The sequence below is a fragment of the Dromiciops gliroides genome, chromosome 1 (assembly GCF_019393635.1).
Source record: "Dromiciops gliroides isolate mDroGli1 chromosome 1, mDroGli1.pri, whole genome shotgun sequence".
Lineage (NCBI taxonomy): Eukaryota > Metazoa > Chordata > Mammalia > Microbiotheria > Microbiotheriidae > Dromiciops > Dromiciops gliroides.
Genome location: NC_057861.1, coordinates 670,309,789 through 670,331,328, shown reverse-complemented (window position 1 = coordinate 670,331,328; position 21,540 = coordinate 670,309,789). Strand labels below are relative to the sequence as shown.

At 46.8% G+C, this 21,540-nt stretch overlaps 1 protein-coding gene across 1 annotated transcript in view; it reads left to right on the top strand.

Moving 5' to 3' along the window:
- WNT9A (Wnt family member 9A) overlaps window positions 1-21,540 on the top strand; it is an 82,772-nt gene that overhangs the window by 38,637 nt on the left and 22,595 nt on the right. The window contains exon 2 of the mRNA XM_043977778.1: window positions 20,632-20,891. Coding sequence (XP_043833713.1) covers window positions 20,632-20,891 — 260 coding nt within the window. The remainder of the gene's footprint in view (window positions 1-20,631; window positions 20,892-21,540) is intronic.

Below are 21,540 nucleotides of genomic sequence, written 5' to 3'. Positions count from 1 at the left end.
GTGGAGTGGAAGGGCACAGTATGGTACCAGCAGCTGGTGTCAGAGGCTCTGCCAACTGGAGCCAAGTGCCCTTCTGGTCCCTTGGGCTGAGCCCACGGGTGGGCGAGTGCTTTCAAAATGGGATTCTCCAGATAGGGAGGCAGGGTGGACTTGGCAGAGAAGGCCTGGGCTAAGATCGCAGCCACTGGGGTTAAGAAAGGCTTTAGAGGTCATCCATCCAGTGCCCTCATTTTACAGAGGGCACCAAGGCCTGAGGAAAGACACATGCCAGGGTGCATTTCAAGGAAGGGAACCAAAGCTCTGAGCCAAGTCTCTTGCCTCCTCTTCCCATGATCCAGGCACCCAGAACGTGGGTGCAATAGGATAGGGCTGTGCAGCTCAGCAGAAAGATCGTGACACTTGAAGTCAGACACACTAGGTGGGACTCCTCATTCTGCCACTTATCTCCCACCTGTGAGACTTTGAAGAAGTCATTTCAACTCTCTAGGCCAGTTCCCTCATCAGAAAAATGAAGCGGTCATCCAAGATATTCTCCAAGGTCTTTTTCCAGTCCTAAATCCTTTGAATTAATGTGTATGTGGCTTAAGTGGCTACAGAGATGAAGTCTCCCCTTGGGGAGCTTCCCGTCTAGGAAGGGAGACAAGACTCCGGGAGCCTGCAGGCTGACTCTGTGTTGTGTCAGTTGAGAAAGGTTGGCCAGCAATGATGTGTCAGCCTGGGGGCTGCATAGGTAGGCGTGCCCTTATCAAGAATTCCCATGGACCCTTCTCCCCAGACCCCCAGCATCAGGCCAGGTGTGTCTGGATGGATAGGAATGCTGCAGGAAGGAGCTCAGAAAAGAGAGGGATCCTTTCCAGCTAGGCTAGTCAGGGAAGGCTTTCCGGAGGAGGTGGCATTGGATCAGAGCCTTGAAGGATTCAACAGTTTGGAGAGATGGAAATTGGAAGGATGATATTTAGGGTAGAGATATAAAGACTGAATGAGTATAACATTGTGAGGAAGAGCTCTGCTGGCAAGGGAGAAGGGGAATCCAGGGGGATTATGGGAGAAAAGTCTGCAAAGGGAGTTTAGTACCCGATGGTAGGGAGCCTTGAGTGCCAGAAATAAAAAAAGAGTTTATATTTTGTCTTAGGCAATGGGAAATTACTCCAAGTTTCTGATTAGGGGAGTATATTACATGGGAATTGTGTGTAAGATGGGTTGGATAGGGAATGACTAAAGGCTGGGAGAACAGTTGGGAAGCTATAACCTCAAGCTAAGAGGTGGTGGGGGAGAGGAAGGGAAGGGAACAAGCATTTATTAAGTGCTTTTTATGTGCCAGGTATTGGGATGAATGCTTCAGAGATATTATCTCCTTTGATCTTCACAATGATTCTGTGAAGTAGATGCTATTTTCGGGGGGTGGGGCAATGAGGATTAAGTGACTTGCCCAGGGTCACACAGCTAGTATCAAGTGTCTGAGGCCAGATTTGAACTCAGGTCCTCCTGAATCCAGGGCTGGTGCTTTATCCACTACAACACCTAGTTACCCCCAGGTAGATGTTATTTTTATCACCTCCATTTTACAGTGGAGGAAACTGAGGCATATAGCGTTTAAGTGACTTTCACAAGTCACACAACTAGTAAGTGTCTGAGCCCAGATCTGAACTCTGGTCTGGTGCTCTATCCTTTATACCACATAGCTTCCTAGAAGAAAAGATGGGACAGATGAGAGCTGGGAGTAAAGAGTAGGTAGGACCCGATGACCAACTAGATATGTGGTGGAGAGAGTGCAATCTTAAGAGAATAGTTCTCATTTCTATAGGATTTTAAGCTTTACAAAATATTTTTCTCACAGCACTCCTGGTAAAAGACTATCTCCCATTTTGTAGATAGGAAAACCAAGACTCAGAAAAGGGAAGGAAGTCAGCTAACAAATAGTGAGCTAGAACACAACTCCAGATTTCTGATTCCAAGCCCAAAGTTCTTTCCCCTATCCAGACTATCAAAGATGACTGGAGGGGCAGCTAGGTGGCACAGTGGATAGAGCACTGGCCCTGGAGTCAGGAGGACCTGAGTTCAAATCTGGCCTCAGACACTTAACACTTACTATCTGTGTGACTCTGGGCAAGTCACTTAACCCCAATTGCCTCACTAAAAAAAAAAAAAAAGATGACTGGAAGGTCGTGGGGATCACATTGGCAGCCCCTCCCTGCTAGTTAGAAGGCCAGTGGTCTCTACCCAACCTTCCTTATTACCGATGGGGGAACAAAGGAGTTGAATGGGGGTGGGGGGCAGGATGTCACAAGACAATCTAACTAAGAGTGTATAAGATGGGAAACAATCTGAACCCTGTCCCTTCAGGGTGTTGGGGATCAGGCAATGGATCAATCAGTCAACATTTTAAAAGTTCCTACTATGTGTCAGGCAGTGTGTTAAGAACCGGAGATACAAAAAGAGACAAAAGACAGTCCCTGCTTTCAAGGAGCTTACAATCTAACTGCATGAAGAAGGGCATTATAGAGATAGGATGCAGCGGTGGCAGGCCCCTGGGGAACATGCATCTTAGGTTCATCCCCCACCTGGGTATTGGCACTCTGGGAACCAGGGCCCGAAGGGAACGCTGAGTTCCAGAGAGGGCAGTTATGCTGTGTGACCTCAGGCAGTCCACAGCAAAGAAGCAGCATATGTTGGCCAGACTCCTGAATGAGTACTGTGCTTTGGCATAGGGTCTCACACATAGTGTTTAATAAAAGTTTGTTGAATTGGATTCAGTTGTGTTTGGAGTCAGCCTGGGCTAGTGGAAAGGGCATTGAACCTTGGAGCCAGGCGGTCTGGGTCCCGGTCCGGTCACGGCCATGGCTCTGCCGCTAATTAGCCGGATGACCCTTGAGTCTTTCCCTTCCCTTTGGGGAACCTCAGTCTTGTTGGGGTTAGACCCGATGACCCCTCAGGTCCCTCCCAGCTTGGACATTCTTTTATCCGTGATGTCTAACATATGATCTGTGATTTCTGGTCACCCTTGGGCTGGGGGGCGAAGGGAGTTCTCGAGCAGGACTCCCGGAATGTGCTGGCGACTGCCTTGGAACTCTGATAATCCTGAGGAATCCGGGCGGGGGGCCTGGGCAGGTTCGGGAGACGTGCTCGTTTCCTGACGGGCGCTGTTCCCAGCACAGCTGTCGGGATTCCTGTCTGGGGGGCTGCGGTTTGCTTTGGCTTGGGGGAGCCGGTCGTGCCTCCTGCTTCCAGGTTCCGGGGGGCCATCGCCCACGCTGGGCTGGCTCCAAAGTGTCAGTTGTTTCCCCCCTCCCTAGTGCATAGACCGTACGGTACTCCCCCCGCCCCAATCTCAGAGGCTGAGTATTGCCTGGCTTGGTTACTCCTGGCCCATCTCCTCTGGGGTGGGGTGCCTGGCAGGTCTCCCAACACCTGCTGGGGTTGTCATGAGCCCTCCCTCCTTGGCCCAATCCCTGTCGCCCTGAGTCCAGCTCCCCCTATCCCGACTGGGCTTTGTCTGCCAGGCTGGCTGAGCCACATAAGTGTGAACAGTAATAATAATAATAATAATATTGATGATGATGAGAATAATGAGTTCCTATCTCTCTATAGGATATTCGGGTTTACTCACAGGTCTGAGATGTGTAGTTCAAGGCTTACTACCCCCATTTTATAAAGGTGAAAACTGAGGCTCAGGAAGAGGCAATTCAGTGCAGCAGCAAGCTCACAGCTTTCATTTACTTGCTGCTTGACCCTGGGCAAGTCCCAGCTGTTCTCTGAGCTTGTCTCGTCATCAGTAAAATGGGGAGATGTATGATCTTAACCCTATGGGCATGAACTCCTTTTGGGTTATTGTGAAGGGCAGACGTGATACCTTTGAATCCCTTTGTAAAGTGATCTATCCATTCAGCATTTATTAACAGTTTACTGTGGGTCAGACCGGGTACTTGGGCACAGAGATACTCAAAAGGGGGGAAATGGAATCTAAGGGGATGGGTTAAACATATGCAACTGAATACAATCCAAGGAAGAAGGAGCTAAAAGATGAAAGGGTAGCTACAAATTGCTATAGGAAAAGTTGAGGAGGCAAAGAACACTTTGAGCTGGAGGGAGATAAGGTATGAAGGAAGACTGGCTGGAGATGTCACCTGAGCTGGCCTTCAAAGAAGAAAAAGATTTCAGCATTGGAAAAGGTTTGGGTGCGAGGGCTGGCCTGAGTCCCCAAATTCTGAGTCAGGGGAGTAGAGAGTAAACAAGGGGCATAGAGGACAGTCCAATTTGGCTGGAACCTACAGTAGATGGATGGGGGCTACATGAAAGCAGTCTGGAAAAGTCAGCTGGGGCTAGATGGTGGAGGGCTTTGAATGCCAGGCTAAGGCTTGTTTGCAGGGGTGGGAGATAGAAAATGGAAAGATGCTGAGGGTGTCTGAAGGAGTAGGAGATAGGCATGATGAAACTTGTGTCTTAGGAAGATGTGACCCTGGATAAGTCACTTTACTTGGCCTAGCCTTAGCTTTCCCTATCTGCAAAATGGGAATGATACTCTGTCTTTGTTTATCTCCCCTGCGATTTTGTAAGTGGGCTTGGGAAAGTCACTTTCCCTCTCTCAGCCTCACTTTCTTTATCCTTAAAAAGGGCATAATCCTTACACTAACTACTTGGTAAGATGAGGTTCAAAATAAAGGTTGTCTATACTTTGTAAACCGGTAAAGTGCTTTATTGATATCCCCTCCTACTGTTTGTTAACTCTTGGGTTCTAAAGTGTCAGTAACTGATCACATATACTAATACTGATACTAATGTGTAAAATGCAACTCTAATGGTATAATTTCAGGTAGTTGTCCAGGTCAAGATGAACTTTTGTAGATGTTAAGTCAGTCATTTGTTCAGAAGTTAAGTGCTTCCTATGTGCTAAGTGTACAAAGAAAAATCAAAGCCAGTTCCTGCCCTCAAGGACCTTACCATCTCTTTTTTTTTTTTTTTGCGGGGCAGTTGGGATTAAGTGACTTGCCCAGAGTCACACAGCTAGTAAGTGTCAAGTGTCTGAGGCTGGATTTGAACTCAGGTCCTCCTGAATCCAGGGCCGGTGCTTTATCCACTGCGCCACCTAGCTTCCCCTCAGGACCTTACAATCTAACGGGAGATGACATGAAAATGACTAGGTACAAACAGGAAATCGGCATGGTAAATTGGAGGTAGGCACTAGAAGAATGGTGGGGCTTTCAGACATGACAGGCACATGGTGATGGGAGGTCACTTTTCTACTCACAGGCTGAGCCTGGTCCAGAGATTCTTCTCCTGAGTCCCATTTCAGCATGGGAGGCCCTGTGCCCTAGGGGAAAGAACCCTGAACTTCGAGTCTAAAGACCCTGGCTCAGGTCTTGGTTCTGATACTTACCTTGGGTAAAGTCTTTTTCCTTCTCTGACCCACAGTTTCCTCTTCAAAATGGGGGGGGGGGCGGCTGTCAGACTAGATCATCTCAGAGGCCCCTCCCTGGCAACCCTGAGAATCCTGTGTGGTCCCTCCCTCTCCTTCCCCTGTCCCTCTCCCTCTCCCTCTCCCTCTCCCTCCCCCTCCAGGAAGTTAGGCCCAGGGGCCTTGGGCTTGGCCTCTCTCTGCATCAATCAGGTGCCATCTATCAGCCTCCTCGATCCATGACTTCCTCTAGGGCCCAGACAATAGGCCTTGTATCCAGGCCTGCTTGTGTAATCCTTCACCTTTATTGGCTTCAGGTTAGGAGCTGAAGGAGCCAATCTCTTCCCACCCTTTCCCCCCTTCCTCCCCTTCATTCTCATACCCGCATTTCTGGTGCTTGATTATCTCTCTGCTTCCTTATTCCCCCTCCCTTCTCTGGTGCTGGTATGGACAGCTTGTGACCTTTGATCCGCCTCTGGGGCAGTGCAGCCTTGATTAAAACCTTTGTAATGGGGGAAGTGTATTCCTGTTTGTCTAGGCTTTCCTTCCTATCCAACCTTTGCTCCCCACTCAGTATGCCCCCTTCCTCAGCTTCTGTTGTAACTTTTTTTTTTTTGATTTGTACTTCCTGCATTTAGCACAATGCCTAGCACATAGTAGGTGTTTACTAAACGTTTATGGACTGATTCCTGACCTTATCTTGCTCCATTTCCCCTGTCCCCACCTGAGCTACCCTAGGAAAAAGAAAAGGAAATCCCATGCAAAGATGAGGGGTGTTTGTGTGTGCGTGTGTGTGGAGGGAACCTCTGCTTTCTTAAACTGTCAAAGGCTTTCCCCCCCCCCCTTGGAAAAAGTGGTCTAAGAAAATGCATATGGGGACCTTCCCTCTCCCCATACCTCAACAACCAGTTCTGTCTTCTCTAGCAGGTCTGTTTGTTTGTTTCTCTTTGCAACAGATATTTATTTTATTTTTTCCAGTTCCATGTAAGGGTAGTTTTCAACATTCATTTTCGTAAGATTTAGAGTTCCAAATTTTTCTCCCTCCCTCCCTTTCCTACCCCCTCCACAAGGTTATATATATACAATCCACGAGTGCTCTTTTTCTTTTTATCGGTTCTTTCTATGGGGGTAGTAGTATCTCTAGCAGGTCTGATGGGAATGTGATGGCTGTTTGGGGTCACTCTGGAGGAGAAGAGATCACCCTTGTTCTGGTTGGCTTAGAAGGTCCTTGGGGAGTTACAGAAAGGCTGACAGGATCCAGCCTAGCTCTGACTGTTGGAAGGCTCTATTCAATGGGCTGCCATGGGGGTTCTGGACACCTGGAGGCTGCTAAGCAGAGCCTGACTGGTTCTTTGTCAAAGATGTGTGGATGGGAATTCCTGTTCTGGAAGGGTTGATTTACTAGGTATTGTCTTCTGTCCTTGTGAATTTAGCTTTCTAATCAGCATCCAAGGGCTCCCTGCCTCCTGAAGGAGAAAGGGCAAAATCTGACTGAGGATTTGGAGATGATATGCCCCTTTGCCACTTCCTCTGTGTGTGTGTGTGTGTGTGTGTGTGTGTGTGTGTGTATAGGAAGGAAGGAATGTTAATGAATGAATGAAGCTAATGGTGGGATTTTGGGAGGAGTAGGAGGGGAAAGGGGAAACTGACAGGGGAGAGATTTGGTCACTTGGGCCTTTCCAGTGTCCTCCCAAATAACCCTTACTGTCTGTCATCATTGGGTAAGACATGGAGGACCATACTCACGAGATAATTGTTATTATAAACAGTTATTTCTCTAACCCTTTAAAGTGAGGAAAGCACTTTGAACAAGAGCACTGTGGGGTAAAGAGAGCAAGCATTATTTCCACTTTATAGATGAGGCACCTGAGACTTAGGGATGAAATTTCTTCTCTGGGGTCTCTAAAGGGGGGACATCTGACTCTTCAAACCTGCATTCCCTCAGCCAACCCACTCTGGGACCATCTCCAAAGGTGGCTTCAGGGTCTGAGGCCACAAGCTGGTCCTTTAATGCAGGTAGGCCTAGAGTAACTCCTGTGGGCTTGATGCTGTGCTCCGTGCTTTTGTGAGGACCATCAGTCACAGAGAAAAGACTGCTGCCTTCAGAGAGCTCCCAGCCTGGCTAGGAAGGTCAGCTTCTCCCAAGAGGAGCAGCCAGATGACATGATCTCAAGAGAGACAAAGCCAGGGTGGTCAGAAAAGATTCAGTCTTCCTAGAAGAGCTCTCTGGCCTCTCCCTTCCTAGTACAGGTCAGTTCTTAGGCCTCCAGTCTTATCACATTGCACAAAGTATGTTATGACCAATGGATATTTGTTGATGTCATTGGACCTTGGGAAGGGGGGAGGTCTTGGCTTCATAGAACTTCAGAGCTTGGAGAAACTTTGGAACACAGAATCCAGGATGTCAGTGCTGCCAGGGGCCTCAAGCTCCTCATTTTTATAGATGAGGAAGCTGAACACAGGAGAAGGGACATGATTCACCCAAGGTCATGCTGTGGATTAGCAGGAGGGCCAGACCATGCTTACTAAGCATGGCCCTTCCTTTTTGTAGAATAAGGCCAATGTCAGGCGAGCCCATGGCTAGACAGCAGCTGTGAGAGGTCCCAGGATGGACGAGCATCCTGTCCTTCCCATATGCTCTTCTGAAAAGCCCCTGATGACCAACAAAGCAGACGGGGAGGGCTCCACAGCACCCAAGTACAACAAGGCAAAACAAAAGTAGATCCCCTCTTTTTCCTTTGTCCTGGGACTTGGTACTTCCCCAAAGGGCTTTCTCCACCATCGAATCATTTGGTTCTAGAAACAGGCCCTGGGAAGTAGGAGTAATAATCTTAGCTTCCATTCTTGTAGCATTTAAGGCCTATGTAGAACTTGCTTCCAAACAGCCTTGCGAAGAAGATAGTGAATATACTTACCTATATATATATATATATATACACACACACACATATATATACACATATATATGCCACACATGCATAGACATACATATATATACATATATGAATATATCTATTTATATATATTTAAATACATGTATGTATACACATCTATTTATCTATCTCCCATTTTAGAGATGAGGTAACCCAGGCCCAGAGAGAAAAGTAACTTATGTAAGGTCACACAGCTGATAATAATAATAACAATAATAATAACAATAACTAGCCTGCTCATTCACATGGCCATTCTTTCTCTTCCCCGCCCCCCCCAAATTCTTCAAGTCCCTTTATCTTCTCATGTCTCCCTTCTGAATGCCAATAGCAGAAGCAAGATTCCAATCTAGCATAGAGCTGCCATCTACTCAAAGCCTTCACTCTTCAGAAGAGGACACTGGGGCACATGGAGGGGAAGGGATTTGCTTATGGTTACAAAGAGAGTAAGTGATCTCATCTCTTTGGGTCTTGGTTTTGTTATCTCTAAAATGGGGGTAGTATCTGACCAGCTGATATCACAGTTACTCGGAGAATCAGATTAGTCTCCTGCTTCTCTTCTTGCTCTATCAAATCCAATCATCTGCCAAGCCTTGCTGATTTTTACCTCTGCAGTATTTCTTGAATTTGTATCCAAAGCTTCCTCTCCTCTCTCCAGGTCCTCACCCTAGTTCAGGCCCTAATTATTTGTTTCCCTTCTGGATGATGCTAATGCTGTTTAACTTGTTTTCTTGACTCCAATCTTTCCCAGTCAGATCCATCCTGTGCATTTTCGTTGTTATTCAATCATTTTAGTTGTGTCTGACTCGTCATGACCCCATTTGGGGTTTTCTTAGCAAAGATACTGGAGTGGTTTACCATTTTCTTCTGCGGCTCATTTTCCAGATGTGGAAACTGAAGCAGACAGAGTGAAGTGACTTGCCCAGGATCACACAGCTAATAAGTGTCTGAGGCCAGATTTGATCTCAGGAAGATTGTCTTCCTGTTTCCAAGCCCCAGTGTTCTATCCACTGCAGTGCCACCTAGCTTCCCCATCCTACACATAATACTTGAATAATCTTCCTAATGTATAGGTCTGATCATGTCCTGGACAGGTATTATGATACTCAGTGAGACTGTGTGAAGTGCTTTGTAACTCCAAAGTGAGCTTTATATATATATATATATATATATATATATATATATTTGTTTGTTTTTGTTGTTTTGTTTTGAGGGGCAATGAGGGTTAAGTGACTTGCCCAGGGTCACCCAGCTAGTGTCAAGTGTCTGAGGCCGCATTTGAACTCAGGTCCTCTTGAATCCAGGGCCAGTGCTTTATCCACTGCAGCGCCACCTAGCTGCCCTATGTGAGCTATATATATATTTAATCACATCATTTTCCTGCTCATATTCCTTCAATGATTCCCTAGTGCCCAACTTGACCACATGGTATCCAAAGCCTCGCACAATATCTTAGCGTAGTCTTCACATGATACCCCTTCAATCATACTATATTCAGCCATACTGGACTACTAGTAGCTTCTCATATAAGCCTGTCCTCTTTATCTGGGATTTTCTCCCTTGTATAGAGCCTCTCCTCTCCCTCCCTACCCCTCACCCTCTCTGTCCAATGAAAAACTACTTCTTTGGGGGCAGCTAGGTGGCACAGTATATAAAGCACTGGCCCTGGATTCAGGAGGACCTGAGTTCAAATAAGGCCTTAGACACTGACACTTACTAGCTGTGTGACCCTGGGCAAGTCACTAAACCCTCATTGCCCCAAAGGAAAAAAAAAGAAAAACTACTCCTCTTTCATCACCAAACTCAAACACTAAGCTCTTTTAAAAAACCTGTGCATGTGTCTTACCATCCTACTAGCCTATGAGCTCTCTGAGGGGGCAGGTACTGGAGTTAACCTAAACTTTATTGATCTCAGTATACAGTAGGCACTTAATAAATGTTTGGATTGAATGGAGTGGAAATTGCATACTGGGTACTCAACTCTCAGTATACTATAATGCACTGTGAAAAAGAGGCATGTTGCTTTTATTGTTGCCGACTCAGTGAAGCAGACAGGACCCTTATTGTCCTCAGATTCTTCCTCTCTAAAAGGGGGATAAATTTAGTGAATTGTCCAATTATTGGGCAGTCATTTGTAGATTTACAATCAGAAACTGGTAGTGGCTCCTGGTAGTGATCAGGTAGCCTGATGTAATGGTGGCTGCTAGTGGTGTAGAGAATGAGATATGCATTGGATTAAGAATCAGGTGACTTGTTTGAATCCCAGCTCTATCTGTTATCTGTGGGACCTTTCCCTCTCTCTAGGTGATGGTTTCTTTATCCATAAACTGATGGGGTTGGACCACATTTTCTCTAAAGTTCCTTGTAGTGACAGTAGCCTCATTCCTGAATTCATGGTCACAATTGACATGCCCAGGTATAGGTGTTTCATAGAAATGCTTGTTGCATGGTGCAACCTTGGTTGGATTTTCCTGTGTCCTCTTTCCCTTTCCTCTCTAATCCATCTTCCACACAGCTGCTAAAATAATCTTCCTGGGGCAGCTAGGTGGTGCAGTGGATAAAGCTCCGGCCCTGGAGTCAGGAGGACCTGAGTTCCAATCCGGCCTCAGATACTTGACACTTAACTAGCTGTGTGACCCTGGGCAAGTCACTTAACCCTCATTGCCCCACAAAAAAAAAAAGAAATAAAATAAAATAACCTTTTACTCCCTTGGTTGGGATGCCTCAATGTTTCTTTATCACTGCTAATATAAAATCCAAACTCCCAAGCATGGCATTTATAGCCCTTCCTGACAAACAGTCTCCAGCTACCTTTCTAGATTTAATGCTGTTATTCCCTTTGTCACTATTACTTGAATTTAACATTCCATCTCCTACCTCCATGCCTTTGCCCAGGCTGTTTCCTATGCATAGAATGCACTGCTTCCTCACCTCCATTTCTTACGATTCCTCCCTTGCATCAGGACTTCGATTATATAATTTCCTTCTCCTAAATCCTTGTGCTTATTCCCTCACCCTTAAGTGTCTCCTTCATCTCCCTGAGTGCTACTGTTCCTTGATTTCTTAGTATCACCAGCATGTCGCATGGTGCCTTGTATACAGCAGACACTTAATAAATATTGGATCGAATTCAAAGCTCCCCTTTCTATAGCAGCTGATAATTTACAAAGCATTTTCCTCACCACAATCCAGTAAGGTAAGCAGTACAATAAGATTCTCCCTTTTTTTTACAACCGGGAAATCTGATGGTCAGAGAAGGAAAGTGATCTGTTCTGGGGAAAACAGAGAAGCTCTAGACAGGAAGCCAGCAGGCCTGACTCCTCCTCCAGGGCTAGTTGCCCCACATCAGATTGCCCTCTGGGTCTCCTCTCCCTCTCCCTCCCCCCCCCCTCTCTGTCTGGAAGTGTAAATTCCCTAAAGCAACTGGTGATTCTTGCTCTTAATGAATGGGATTGTGCTGGTGACCCTCTTGAATCCTAGAACGGCTGGGCTGACCCAGAGGGAAGGCCCACGGCAGGGGCATGAGGCAGCTGCTGGCGGTCTCTTCCACATTCCTGTCTGCTGGCCTTCTTTGACGAGGGGTATGGATGGGGTGGGGAAGGCAGGAATCACAGGGTCTGTATGTCTGGGTTGGAACCCACAGCTTCCACCCGGCGATTTCGTACTGGCCATGTGGTCTGGGGGAACGAGGCTTGGGTTGCAATTCAGGAGAGCTGGGTTAGAATGTATGTCCTGTCCCTCACTAGCTGTGTGACTATGGTGCAGATTGCTTAGCCTCTTGAGACATCTCAGTTTCCCCCTATGTAAAATGGAAATAACACATTTAAAGTCTACTCCACAGGCTTGTTGTGAGGAAAATATTTTGTAAGCACGGAAGTTTTGTGTACTTTATTCTTGTTATTAGGTAGGATTGTTCCCCCTTTCCCCCATTCCCTCCTGAACCCCTCCCTCCTCAAGAGACAGGGGACTCTCTCTCTGAAATCTCACACCCATGTCTCTCTCCTTTTGGCCCTCCACTCCTTGGCTTTTTTTTGTTGTTGTTTGGTGAAGCAGTTGGGGTTAAGTGACTTGCCCAAGGTCACACAGCTAGTAAGTGTTAAATGTCTGAGGCCAGGTTTGAACTCAGGTCCTCCTGAATCCAGGGCCGGTACTCTATCCACTGTACTACCTAGCTGACCCCTTGGCTTTTTATCTTTTTCTAACCTGCCTCTGTCTGTCTTTATCTACCCTCCCCCCCCCCATCTATGGCATAGGAGTGCCAGCTTTGGAATCAGAGGACCTCTGCTTGAGTCCCTGCTCTATTCTTCATGACCCGAGTGACCTTGAGCAAATGCCCCATCTTCTCTAGCCCTCAGTTTCTTCATCTGTTAAAAAGGAGGAGGGGAGATGGACTAGTTGATTTCCTAGGGACCTTCTAACTTTAAAATATGCTTTATGGGGGCAGCTAGGTGGTGCAGTGGATAAAGCACCGGCCCTGGATTCAGGAAGATCTGAGTTCAAATCTGGACTCAGACACTTGACACTTACTAGCTGTGTGACCCTAGGCAAGTCACTTAACCCTCATTGCCGAGAGAGAGAGAGAGAGAGAGAGAGAGAGAGAGAGAGAGAGAGGGAGAGAGGGAGAGAGGGAGAGAGGGAGAGAGGGAGAGGGAGAGGGAGAGGGAGAGGGAGAGGGAGAGGGAGAGGGAGAGGGAGAGGGAGAGGGAGAGGGAGAGGGAGAGGGAGGAGTGGAGAAGAGGAAGGGAGAAGGAGAGACACCACAAGCGGAGGCTGTACGACCACTTGTTGGAAATAGACACCTGTTCTGGTAGGGGTTTTATTAAAGATATAAAAAGCTCTGATTCTTAAGAAATGATTCCATAGGAGGTTGAATTGGGTTCTTGGTAGAGTCCCTTCCAGCTTGGAGACTCCATAATTCTGAGACACAGAAACCGAGAGAGATTCAGTTGCCCCGAAGAGAATGTGACAGACATTAAGGTTGGGGCCAGAGCAGCTTAGCTGGCATTGCTGTGTGCTGAGAGGGCCGGTCAGGCTGCTGAGCTGCTCCCAGAATAGAGCTGATGATGTGACAGGCAGGGGCTTGGGCCAGATGCTTCCCACTGTCCCTCCTGGGGGCCCCATGGGGAAAGGGCCCGAAGGGGAAAGTTACTTCAACTGGCACAGCCCTGAAACTAGCTTAGGAAGGAGGCCGGGCCTGAGCTTCTTCCTGGGGCTCAGCCCTGGCTATTCCCTAGCCCCTACCTAGGGCAATCTCTCAGACCATGACCCTACGGGACTAGAAGTTTCTTGAGGACAGGCATAGTGTGGCTTTTAAGACAAACCAACAAAAACCTCTGTCATTCCAGTCCCTTCCTGGATCTAGCTCTGAAAAGCTCTTCACCAGGTTGACCCCCAGGGCCTTGTACCTGCCCAATCTGCTTTTCCTAAGTGTTTGAATTAAATCGAGTTTTCTGCTCTTTGTGCCACACCACTTGGGAAAGACACATGAAGACCTGAGCTTGAATCTCGGCTCTGCTTTACATAATGGGTTCTTTTCCCTGCTCTCCCAGGTGGGTCAGTGGGGCTGGGCAAGTGTCTTCTGTGCCTCGTTTTCCTCATCTGTAAAATGAAGAATTGGACTAGAGGCCTTTTAAGGTTCCTTCCCAGCTCTACAAAGTCATGTTTGAAGATCTTTCCCAGTTCTGATACTAAGGTTCTATGATACTGACTTGATTTAGGTGACTTATTCTTCATCGGCTTCCTGTACCTAGTCCCTGTTGAACCATGTGAATTTCTTTGGGGCCAGAGGTGTATTTTCTAATTCTTTCATATTCACTTGCCTGACTTCTTCCTTCTCTTCCAATCTCTCTCTTTGCCCCCTAACTCCGGGCCCCATCTCCAGCGACTCCACTCCATAAATGCTTGTTGACTGACTGAGTGATTGACAGCCAGAGGCATCCCATGAACTGGGTGATACATGACCCACTCCAGTGTGTCCTTTAGCACTGTCTGGGCAGAAGGGAGAGGAGACGGATGGATGCCAACACATGGTGGGTTAAGAGAGGGGGTGGAGAAGGGAATAGAGGACGGCTGGCAGGAGGCCAGGCATGCCCGAGGGTGGAATGACAGGGAGTTAGGACATAACACCAGGAGATAGAAGTGCAGTAGACTGCCTTGCTGCTCCCCCCCACCCCCAGTCAGAAGGGGAAGGGAGAACATAAGGATCAGCTTTGGGTCCTTCCCCCAGACTTAGCAAAGTATCTTCTGGGAGGCTTTCTGCCTGTTTGGGGCCCTGTGGAAAGGACGAGGGAGAGGGGGAACCCTAATGTGGCAAGGAAAGCCCAGCTCCAATGGACTGGCATCATTTCTACTGGTCCGAGAGCCTGGGTGTGGGGAAAGGGCACTGGATCAGGGGTCAGAAGGCTTAGACTCTAGTCCTGACTCTGACACTTCATGTGTCACATTGGACAAACCAATTCCCCTCTCCTCAGCTTTCCTGTCTGTACAGTGGGGATAACGATAGTTTATCTGGGGAGGTTGTAAAGATTAAATGAAATAATGTATCCCTGCAATAGATCATAATTCTTCGAAACAGGAACTGTGTCCTTTCTACCTTTGCTTTTCCCCTACAAAACACAGAGCCCTGCAAAATTACAAGTGCTTGATAAATATTTTAAACAAAATGGAATTGATGGGGATGAAGATGATGAAGATAATGATAAATTGCCCTCTGCCTAGACTTTCCTATTCTACTTGCTATCACAGGTATTTATGCAGAACCACAGAATGTCAGAGTAGGAAAGAACCTGAGAGATCACCTAGCCTGACTCCCCTCATGCTATTTATGAGGGGGGGGGCAGCTAGGTGGCGCAGTGGATAGAGCACTGGCTCTGAATTCAGGAGGACCTGAGTTCAAATCTGATCTCAGACACTTGACACTTACTAGCTGTGTGACCCTGGGCAAGTCACTTAACCCCAACTGCCTCACTTAAAAAAAAAAAAAGAAAAAAAGTCAGGAGGTGTTATTTGTGAGGGAACTGAAGCCCAGAGAAGGGAGCTCCTTCGTCCGAGGTCACACAGGAAGTTAGCAGAAGAGCCAGATCTTCTCATCCACCTACTCAGTTCTCTTTCCTCCACATCAAGATGGAATGAGTAGAACCACTTCGGGAGAGAGATGAAATCTGAGGCCATAGAATGTTCCAGCAATAAAATGCGAAGGTAGTGGGGGCAACTAGGGAATCCATCTTCTTTTCAACGAATTAGAAAAAAAATTCCCACACGTAATAAGTGTTTTCACAGAATGTGAGGGTTAAATGGGTCTTCAGTGGCTTAGTCCAATGCATACACAAAAAATTACCCAAGATGACTGCACACAAGGACAAAGCTACTTCCCAATAACATCATTAATAGATGATAATGAAATCCACCTGTCAAGCTTGGAAACCCACCAAGGCATCATGTAGCCAATTGCCCATTAATTGACCCTCAAGCCAGTCCTCTCTATAGCTAGGAGTTCTCTCTCCATATTCATCTGCTCAGTGCTTACTCATCTTTTAGAACCCAGTTCAAATGCTTCCCTCTCCAGGAAGCCTTCTTGGATTTCTACCTCCCCACCCCAAAAATCCAGCCAGTGAGGGGCTCTCCCTTTAGACCTCACAGAATGTTCCATATGCATTTCCCATATATGTTTATGTAGCTATTTGTGTTAGGGTCTCATGCCCCCACCAGATAGTGATTTCCATGAGGGTAGAGACTATATCTTATTGACCTTCTGCCTCAATGTCCAGCATTGAACTCTACACAGGGGTGCCTAATAAATGTCTAATTGGATTAACCTAACCTGGCCCTTGTAATAATGTTTTGTCTGGTATTTTGTCCAGTCACGTCCAACTCTTTGTGACCCCATTGTTTTTTGTTTTGTTTTTTTTGCAAAGGTACTGAAGTGGTTTGCCATTTCCTTTTCCAACTTATTTTACAGATGAGGAAACTGAGGGAAACAGGGTTAAGTGACTTGCCCAAGAGTCACACAGATAGTTAGTATCTGATTTGAACTTAGGAAGAGGAGTTTTCTTGATTTCAGTCTCAGCATTTTATCCACTGTACCACCTACCTGTCTCAAAATATTATTTGCGGGGCGGGGGGGGGGCAATTATTGGCATTCATTGGGGGAGGAGGAGGGATGCATGTTACAAAACCTCGTACTAATATTTGGAGCCATAGATAGCATCATAATTGAGATTTTTCTTATAGAAGCCCCATTCAGGTCACAGGGAACACTAGATTTCTCAGAACATGATTTGTTGAGTTCCACTATTGGCAATGGGGAGCCACAGATGGATACTAAAGAAGGAAGAAACCTGATTCTAGGAATGATACCATGGAAACCTTTGCAGGAATAGTTTGGAAGGGGAGAGGAGGGGGAGACCTGGATTTTCTGTCTGACTCTGCTACTTCTTAGCTGTGTGATCATGGACAAATCTCCCTCTCTTTTCCTTAAGCCTCATTTGTGTGTGTGTGTGTGTGTGTGTGTGTGTTTTGTTCTTTGTTTTGTTTTGTTTTGTTTTGGCAGGGCAATGAGGGTTAAGTGACTTGCCCAGGGTCAAAAAGCTAGTAAGTGTCAAGCGTCTGAGGCCAGATTTGAACTCGGGTCCTCCTGAATCCAAGGCCAGTGCTTTATCCACTGCACCACCTAGCTACCCCATTAAGCCTCATTTGTAAAATAAGGAGGCCAGATTCCTAGATGGCTTCGGAGGACCCTGCCATCTCTAAATCTATGAACCTTTGGACATAGGAGCTATTGATTATTCTTTTCTAAGCTCTCTTCTAGCTTTGACACCCAGAGAGACCAATATTAGAGATTTTGGCCTTCAGGCCAACTAGGTACCTCAATGGATAGAGCACAGGACTTGGAGTCAGGGAGACCTGAATTCTAATTGTGCCTCAGAAACTAACAGGCTGATTCTGGGCACGTAATCTTTCAGCCTTATCATCATCATCATCTATAAAAAGGAGGATAATAATACCACCTATCACACAGGGTTGTTGTGAGGATAGAATGAGTTAATATATGTAAAGTGCTTTGCAAACCACAAAGCAATATATGTTGTCGTTGTTCAGTTTTTTCAGTAACGTCTGTCTCTTCATGATGCCATTTTGGGTTTCCTAGGCAAAGATACTGGAGTGGTTTGACATTTCCTTTTCAAGCTCATTTTACAGATGAGAAAACTGAAGCAAACAGGGTTAAGTGACTTGGCCAGGGTCACACAGCTAGTGTCTGAGGCAAGATTTGAACTCATGAAAATGAGTTTTCCTGACATCAGGTCCAGCACTCTGTGCATCATGGCACCACCAAGTTTCCCCAGAGCACTGTATAAACGCTAGCTAGCTATTAGCTATCTGGTGTTGGGGATGGGGGTAGAGGAGGAAGAAGATAAGCAGATGTTTATGAGTGGTTTGGCAGAGTAGTATCCCCTACTGATGGTACCCTTATGTGGCTAACTGTTCCTTCTTTTTTGTTTTTGTTTTTGTTTTAGTGAGTCAATTGGGGTTAAGTGACTTGCCCAGGGTCACACAGCTAGTAAGTGTTAAGTGTCTGAGGCCGGATTTGAACTCAGGGTCTCCTGATTCTAGGGCCAGTGCTCTATCTACTTCGCCACCTAGCTGCCCCTATAACTGTTCCTTCTTGAAGATAGATCTGGTACCCCAGAAAGCATCATTGAGGATATTCAGGATGAAGCGCTTGGCTGTGTTCCCCTACACCCCTAACCCCGCAGGGACCCTTCAGGGGCACCTCTTCTTCTTCTCTCCCAAGGCCTCCTATTTGCCTCCATCAGGAATCAGATACCACAGGGAAGCTTGCCTGTACCTCCAACCCCGGAGGGGATTATGTGGCTGAGCTCTCTGGGGGGTTGAGGAGAAGATTCTCATTCCTGCCCAACCAGTTCCCATTCCCCTCCACTAAAGTCATGCCAAGTGCTTGCAGCATCCCTTCCCTGTGCCTGGCAAGTGGAGCTGTTGGCTGCCGTTCATCAAATCCTAGAATCTCAGCGCTTGAAGGGTTCTTGGAGATCACTTTCCATTGAGTCTATTGCCTTTACTTGCAAACCTTGAGAAACCAGAGAAAGCGTCCCTCCTGATCTCACCCTATCCTGCTTTGTGTGTTCTATATGAAGCCAAACTGGATTATTCTCTGACCCTGATTCTTGCCATTCTTATTCCCACCCTATCTTCTGTACACTTGGCTTCCCTTTCTTAGCATGCCCCTCTCCTCTAGATCTGCCTACTGAATTCCCTTCCTTCTTTCAAGAAGCTACCACTTTGATGCAGATTCCAAATCCCCCCTCTTCTCCAGATGTGTGCATTTTGTGCCGACCTTTTTAGGTGCATTACTGAAGCAATGTGTTGTAGTGGATGCAGCATTGAATTTAGAGTCTGGACAACCTGGGTTCGAATTCCACTTAAGACACTTATTAGCTGTATAACCTTTGGCAACTCCCATTAGTTTTCTGTGCCTCTGTTTTGTTGTCTGTAAATGGATGAAATTGGACTCTATGACCTTCCAAGTCCTTTCAGTTCTAAATCTGTGGTCTTATGAAATTATTGTGTTTCCCCCTCCTCCACCATTAGAATGTAAGGTCCTTGAGGGCAGGGTCTATTTTTTCCCCCATTTGTACCCCTAGTCTTTGGTGCGTACAGGAAGTGCCCAATACGTGTTTGAGTCTAGAGGCCTTTTAGTGTAAACCCTTCATTTTACAGGCCAGGAAATGGAAATCCCTAGGAGTGTGACTTGTCCAAGGTCCTAAAGGTAGGACACTGCAGAGTCTGAATTTGAAGCTAGGTCCTGTGACTTTAAATGTTGTGCTCTTTCCCTGACCCCATGAATATGTTCTCTTCCTCCCCAAATTTCCCAAGAGCCCTTTGTTAAAATCTTTCCTTTGCCCTTATCACACTTTATTATGTACATATATTTAAAAAAATCTGAATACATGTTGTAGCAACTCCTTTAAATGATAACCCCCTCAAGGACTGGTTTGTGTGTTAGCTCTGAACATATAGAAGGTGCCTGATAAGTGTTTATTCTATAGCTATACCACTACAGATTGTGCTGCTCATTTCACAGATGAGAAAACCAAGCTGATTGTAAGGTCGGGGCAGAGAAAGGACTCGTCCAGGTTGATGTGTATTATTTGAGTGGAGGCTGGATGACCACTTATTGGGAGAATGGAGAAGAGCTCCCTACTCTGTGGTGAGCTGAACTAGAGAGCTTTGGAAGTGTCTTTGAAGAATGAGATTGGCTGATTCTATGAAGAGGATTTCCTTTCCTTGGAGGAGAAGAATAGGGGTGCCAGGAATGGACAGGAGGTTCCTGAGCTGATCCTCCAACTTGAAGGGGAAGAAGGAGAAGGAGAATCCTCTATGTTTTCCAGAGCTCTCTACAAATATCTCATTGTATCTTCACAACAACCTTGGGAAATAGTTGCTATCATTATTCTCATTTGATAGGTAAAGAACTGAGGCAGACTTGTTCAACATCACACAACCAGTAAATATCTGAGGCCAAATTTGAACTCGGGTCTTGCTGACTCCATGTCTGGTGCTCTATCCACTGTGCAGCCTAGTTGCCAGATATGAGCTATTTACACAGATCAATGATTCTGACAATATATCCTCTTAGAGCTGAGAAGGATTCAGTGGATAATCACTGAGTTGGCACCCAGGAAATTGGGTCTCTGGAATCTGTCGGGGTGTGTGGGGGGGTGTTCACCTTGGGATTTAGAGTTAGCTGAGGGTCGAGATAATCTAGTCTGACACCTTCATTTTACAAAAAAGGAAACTGAGTCTCAGAAAATGGGAAAGGCCTAGCTTAAGGTCAAGTAGCAGAGCTGGCACTTGAAAATAGACCCAGAAACAATGGAAGAGCCAGGAGTTAGTCCTGCTTCTAAGCCAAGGGTTCTTCATCTTTTTTGGGTCGTGGACTCCAGGGGAGACAATGGACCCCTTCTCAGAATGATGTTTTTAAATGCATAAAATAAAATACACATGATTGCAAAGGACACTGTTGAAATACAGTTCCCAAACTATTAAAACAAGCTCACCAGGGGGTAGCTAGGTGGTACAGTGGATAGAGCACCGGCCTTGGGTTCAGGAGGACCTGAGTTCAAATCCGACCTCAGATACTTAACACTTACTAGCTGTGTCACCCTTCGCACACCAAAAACAAAAACAAAAAAACCAAGCCACTGCTTTTTGTACCATGTGAGGTTACAACAACGAAAGGTATGGGTGGTTAGGGTACCTGGCTGACCCTGTCTCTGTCCTCTTCATCCCCAGGCTGACAGGCAGTGAGCCCCTGACCATCCTCCCACTGACCACAGAAATGGAGGAGGCTGCCACAAAGGCCCACTACAAGGTATGTGACCGGCTCAAGCTGGAGAAGAAGCAGAGACGCATGTGCCGGCGGGATCCGGGTGTGGCTGAGACGCTTATGGAGGCCATCAGCATGAGTGCTCTCGAGTGTCAGTACCAGTTCCGATTTGAGCGCTGGAACTGTACCCTGGAGGGTCGCTATCGGGCCAGCCTGCTGAAGAGAGGTCAGTCCTTGGAGCTAAGGGACAAGGCGGGGAGGGAGGTGGGTGAGACTGAAGGAGGAAGGAGAGGCAGGATGCTTGGGGCGGGGCACACCTGCTTGGGTGACTTTGGCCAAGCTACTTAACTTGAGTTCCCAGCTTCCCCACCTATAAAACTGGGCAATGGGGGAGTTGAGGTGAGGGACTGGGTAGATTTCCAAGATCCCTAAGGGCTTTGAGATTCTCCATTCTGAGGTCCCCGCCAGCTCTGATTTCCTTTGGTAGGGGATTGGAGGGGGGCTGCACACTGTATCCATGAGGTATAAAGCACTGCTGACAGCTGAGTGAGCAGCCTTTCCTCTGATCTGGCTTTGAGGGCAGGAACAGTGATAAAGCCCGAAGGCACTAGGCACCTGAGATGGCTGAGGTGGCTGAGGTGGGGAAATACGGGTGGGAAGGGTGGGTGTGGACCAGAGGCCTTGGGACAAGAGAGGCCAACTTGGCTCTTTCTGCCATTTTGCTGTTTAGGGCTGGCCCTGTCTATGGTTATAGGATCCATCCATCCTTCCATACTGGTTTTTTTTTTTATAGTTTCCCCTGGCACCCAGGCTTAGAGTTGAGCTTGACAGTTAGCGTAAGCAGAAGTTATTTCATAAGATTTTCTTTTCTTTTT